The 5,760-nt window shown below is 44.9% G+C and overlaps 1 protein-coding gene across 1 annotated transcript; it reads right to left on the bottom strand.

Annotated features, from left to right (window-relative positions):
* Window positions 1-3,897: 3,897 nt before the first annotated feature.
* Window positions 3,898-5,265, bottom strand: LOC103982068 (peroxidase 60-like). The gene is made up of 4 exons (XM_065180980.1): window positions 5,029-5,265; window positions 4,768-4,947; window positions 4,510-4,681; window positions 3,898-4,397 (listed from the first exon to the last, which is right to left on the bottom strand). The coding sequence occupies exons 1-4, from the start codon at window positions 5,239-5,241 to the stop codon at window positions 3,988-3,990; spliced, it is 975 nt and encodes a 324-aa protein (XP_065037052.1). The 5' UTR covers window positions 5,242-5,265; the 3' UTR covers window positions 3,898-3,987.
* Window positions 5,266-5,760: the final 495 nt, after the last annotated feature.

The following is a 5,760-nucleotide window of genomic DNA, read 5'->3' as shown; positions in this document are numbered from 1 at the left end:
TACTCCGGTCTAAAGTAACCCTTATATTTTAAAAAATATAGTATATAATTTCCTCCTATCAAGTATGAGTTAACAGATATTATAGTTTGCTTATGTTGTATGTTGACTCACAATAAATCATTAATATAATGACATGAGTAATTTAATTTTTTTTAATTAATAATATATGGATTTGAAAATATGAACCAGTTGCCTAATCAACCCTATGAAGGTGAGCCGGGAGCTCCAGCCTTCACTGTGAAGTGCTCCCATGCCTTTCACTTTCTTTATATTGTCGCCCATGTCAAGAACCACACCAACCTCACTTGCTCCATCTGCTCTGCCTCTTGGCATCATGTGCCCTTCTTTTCTGTGCTCCATCACTGAGGAGATGATGCACCCGTTGTCGAGCAAGGGGCGGTGGGAGAGATGGAGAACCGAAACTTGAATAGGAGAACTACCAATGGCGATAGTCAGAACACCAGCAAAGGCGGGGAACGACAACTAGGGGAGAACAAAGTGGCTGTCATTGTCGCCACTACTGTTGCTACTAAGGTCTATGACGACGACGAGTCACTGCTTGTGTCAAAGCTTAACCAAGGAGGGGTTATGCGGTTCAATCTTATATCAGAAGCAACCAACGAGGATAAAGATAAGGAAGCTTATGGTGACAACGAGGAGACGAAGGACGTAGAATGAGAGGACGAGTTCTATGGGCTCCTTGCGACCCCTCGCGCCCAGTCTACTAATCGCACTGATGGAGGAGTCCTTCATCAACCAGCACTGAGGTTTAAGACTGGTGGCGTCCTTGTGAGTGTGATGTCGCAAGCGGCCCTACTCTCGGAAGAGCAAAGGCACAAAAACTATGTGGTGGCTCTCAAGGGGAAAGCACCATCGATAGGATCCTTCACCCCTCTTTGCGCCTCGATTTGGTGACAGTGCTAGACATGAGCCAAGGCATAACAAGGGAGAAGCTCTGGATGTTGAAGCATGCAATGCGGCTAGTGGTTTCCTCTTTGAGCCCAGGGGACTAGCTCTCCATTGTGGCCTTGTTGATTATCGTAGGTGTTAAGAAGCTCCTCTCTCTACGACGGATGTCGAGGCAAGGCCAGCGTGCTACCTAACAGATTGTGGAAAGGCTCATTTTAAAGGAAATTGATTAAGCAATCTATCACGAATGGTCATCATGCACCCACAGCAACTCCATTCAACGAATCGTTCGTCGCTTATGTTACATGTACAATTGCTTGGCAGCATGTTTTGGCTTGGTTTTATATTTTTTTGCTTGTAAAAATGTAAGTTCGAATAAGTTACAATGCTATAATGTGATCGCTTACCGAACCGAGCAAAACGGCTCCGTTTTCACGTGTCATGGGTTATTTTCTGTAGTCCGCTGCTACACATGAAATGTCAGCCATCTCAGCACCTTGGAATCACCCGGGTGGCATCATGGGGGATGGGGCTTCGGTATAGTGTTAGGCGTTGAATAATCTTTCGCAAGTTCGCATATTACCTTGACGGGAACTTGTTGTCGCGCCCGGCACCTGATGAGCAGCTGTTTGTGGACTTACAGGTATTCGTTCAACCTTCTAAATTTCTTGTTTTCCTCCTCTCCCTCTTTTCTCTTGTGCACGCAAGGTGCTCGCTGAATTACTTGTAAAGCTTCCCCTTTTCGTGAGACGTCAGGACTTCTCCGTCGCTCGTTCTTTGAACTAATCAACTTTTTCTTTTACAAGTCCTTCGGGACCTCTGAGAGGTTTCAAGTGGGCTGATCTTTGTGGACGCATATCACAAGGGCGAGGCACGACTTAGGCAACACAAGCTAAGTTTGCGTCTTTGCCACAAGGGTGCCTCATGACTTGGGTAATTCCAGCTAAGCCTGTGACATTATGATATTAGAGCGGACAAGCAATTCGAGCAAGTAGCGAAGAAACTTCTTAATTTTGCCATGGCAAAGTATCATGGCAAATCAAGCAAGACGGGGCAAGCCTGACCCTTGCCCCAAGCAGCCGTAGGTGGGCTGTAAGTGCATACTTGCTCTCATGTTATTGGAGCCACTCAAGTGGAGCACGACAACGAACATGACGAGCGAGAAGTTAGCTACTCTCCGCGAGTGGAGGAGGCGCAATCTAAAGCGCCAACCGGGAAGAAGAGCCATAAGGAGAGACTAACAGCAGTGAAAACCCACTTGGATGTTCTCGAAGTGAGCTTGGAAGAACTCTACCATGGCCAACGAAGGCTTGTTGGGGTAGAGAGCTCGCAAGAAGAATCGGAGTCCCGGATTGACAAGGTTGAGGCCCTAGTTGACCGATTGTCAAATGACACCAAAGACTCCGTGCAACACCTGCAGGAAGTCGTGGCGGAACTCACTTCCAGGGTAACTATGCTCATGAGAGTATTGAATGTGGGAGGAAGCAATACCCGTGTTGTACCGGCATAAAACTTGAGAGCACCCGAGCGCATTGTTATGGAGGTGCCCGAGATGCCAAAGAGCTCGAGAATTTTTTGTTTGACATGGAACAATACTTTCGAGCTACAAGGCCTGATTCTAAAGAAACCAAAGTTTCTATAGCAACCATGTATCTAAATGGAGATGTAAAACTTTGGTGGCGAACCCGTTGGGAGGAGATCCAACAAGGTCGATGTCGAGTTGACACATGGGAGGACTTGAAATGAGAGTTGAGAACTCAGTTCTACCGAAGGACACAGAGTAATGGTGATTCTAGAATCGATGCCGTAGGAACTTCTTCAGATATGGCATCTGTTTCTGATCCAAGTGAAAGTGTGTTCTCTCTCCAAAGTCCACCAAAGGGATTGAGCTAGTCTTTGCTTTGCTTCACAAGTTGTCAAAGGGAATTATTTTTGCAAGCTAGGCATGGAACTGTCATTCTGTTCATTCTTGAGAAAATTGTGAAGAAAATTTGACATTTTGAAGTGCTTTGTAGATGAAAGGGTCAAGACATTGAAATGATCTGGTCTACTCAACTGACACTCTCAGTTGAATCACCTCATCGTGTTACACAAATCCACAAACGAAAAGGGAAAGGAACAAAAAATAATGTCATTGGATCTTCTTATTATCTTGTCAGGTACTCGTGCTGTATCCTTTCATGATTCCTTTTTGGGAAGCTTAAACATTACTTGAAAACGTTTGAGCCGTTTAAGGTGCTTGTTATCCATAGTTATATCCGGATTGAGTATGACAGTCTTTGTTCGTATAGGTTTGTGTTTTTACTTGAAATCTATAAGAAAAATAATTTACAAAGCTACATAATAATCGATCATCATCAGACTATGCACAACATTCTTAAAATGATCTAATTTTCATGTGTTATGGTTTGTTTGTTGTAGGTTACGTCAATCATCTTAGTCTCTTAAAATTCTTCGGTGGCACAAATAAGACTTTGGGGTAATTATGAGCATTTGTGAGCTGTTATGATTTATTCCTTATTTATTTTCATGAATTAATTAACTTTCTCTTTTATATATCATTTTTATGTATTAATTAACGTAAAGTTCATTTTGCGAGATGTTGGGATTTATTCCTTCATTTGTTTTCATATACTAATCAATTTTTTCTTTTACAAATCCTTCAAAAGTTATATGAGGTTGTCTCTAGGTTAACTCTTTACGGATAGATAAATAGTGTAAGAGTATCGTACGGACTTAATAATTTTAATTAAATTGGTGACGTAATCAAAAAATAAATAATTGATTCAATTAGATGCACTTATTGGATAAAAGAATATTATTTTTTTTTCTTCTTCGAAATATAGTGCTCCAATGGGAAAATAAAATAAAAAATATATTAAAAGTTATGTCAAAATTTATGAGGTTAAGTATGTTATTTTAAAAAAAACCTTGAAAGGATTAATACATTAAGAAGAAACTCCGTTAATTATTTATTTATCCCAACAAACAAACAAACAAAGAAACCAACCAAAGTTCAAATGACAAAAGGAACTCCCAAACCAAAGGAGACGACGTCAGCGACCGGAGGCTTCAGCCTCATTTCTTGACGACCCTGCACGACTTCCGGATCTGGCCTTGCGTCCCAGTGAGCACCTGGATGCCGCCCATCCTCACCATGGCACCCCCGAACAGAGCCGGGAAGCTCGAGCTGCCGCCGGCCAGCGCCCTCACCGTGGCGTTGGTCGCCGCGTCCGACGCTATGTTCTGATCCACTTTGAGCACGCCCCTTCTCGCCAGGAGCTGCTTGTAGTAGCTGTTGTCCACGGTGGTGGGAGTGCCGTGGTCGAGGAGGACGGTGTTGTCAACCGTCGACGTCTGCGGGCACCTCGACTTCAGCATGGCCACAAACGCGGGATCCATGGCCGGGTCTGGTTTCCCCGACCCATTGTAGTTGTAGAGACGATTAAGTATGAAGGAGCAGTGCGTGAGCCCAACGGTATGTCCTCCTGCAGATCAACAACGGAGACGCTTAAGCATAAAATATCCATCTCTTGATTGCCACAGAAGCTGACCAACACTCATCTTGGTTCATCATGACACTGTGGAAGACGAAGTTACCTAGAAGTAACACCATGTCCGAAGCGCTGAGCCCTTTCGCCCCGAACGCCGCAATCGCTTGGGAGGCCGAGAAGGAATCCCCAGGCAGATTTCTGGTGGCATCAGACGCAAGCGAGATGTTGCCATCCCTCCTCCCTGTCTGAACCGCATACGTATACTGCGTCCCACCTCCCTGAAACATCGATCTCCGGTGAGAACAGACGACGACGGACGAAGCATACAGTAAGTAAACCCCACGCATGCATGCACCGCACGTACCAGCACGACAGCATCCCTCGTTGCGACGACGATGATATCAGCGCAGGAAACAACGCCGGCGCATTTGCTTTCCAGTGCTGCCTTGGCCTGGTCGATGAGGTCGTACCCTCTCACGCTTAGGTTGGGGCGTGCCGTCTTCTCGGTTCCACTCCCATCCAACAGTATCGATGCGTCGCATCCCTTTATACACACACACACGCGAACACACCCCAGTAAATGTCTCTGATGCTGTACACATGCATCGGTTCATTCAGCGCGTACCCTGACGAAGCAGTCATGGAACTGCAGGCGGAGGAGGGCGGGGACGATGGAGCGGTCCCGAGCGAAACGGGTGGCGACGATGCCTTTGATGGTGGCCTCGACGTCGGTGCCATTGCACTTTCCACTGTAGAAGCCGACCTGCAGCGCGGCGTGGCTGGGGACGACGGTGAGGCACAGTAGCGCGACGGTGGCGACACCGAGCGCTTCGGCCATCTTTTTTGATCGAGCTGGGGCACGTCGCTGCCTGTTATATAGGAGAAAGCTGCTTGTATGATGATGCATGGCGTCGTTTAAATAGTAAGAGAGACGTGCAATGGCTCTCTCGTGGACGTGCCATCAAATAAGATGACAGTGCCATCCCACAAATGCTTGCAACTCCACTAGGTTTGGCAAGAAGTACATTATTTTCTTCTTCTCATTTGAGTTTAAGCAATTATTTTATGTCAATTAATCTTCCTACATCCTGAAAGTACAAAGTCAAATCATTAAAATCAAATGCTCAACTGGTCGGATTAGGGCTTAGTTTCAGTTTCCTTGTTTGTCTGTTGAACAATAAAAACAAGAGGAAAAGAAGAAGAACATTAAATTATATATAGCATGATCGATTGACCAAAAAAGTCTTCCCATTATTTATTTAGTGACCAACCCGGATGGAATTTAGCCAAAGATATTAGCAGAAACATGTCAAAAAATTCATTTCATCAACTATGCAATATCTTTTTTAACTATTGG

The sequence above is a fragment of the Musa acuminata genome, chromosome BXJ1-4, assembly GCF_036884655.1.
Source record: "Musa acuminata AAA Group cultivar baxijiao chromosome BXJ1-4, Cavendish_Baxijiao_AAA, whole genome shotgun sequence".
Taxonomy (NCBI): domain Eukaryota; kingdom Viridiplantae; phylum Streptophyta; class Magnoliopsida; order Zingiberales; family Musaceae; genus Musa; species Musa acuminata.
The sequence above is the reverse complement of the archived record's forward strand: the minus strand, read 5'-3'. Positions and strand labels throughout refer to the sequence as shown.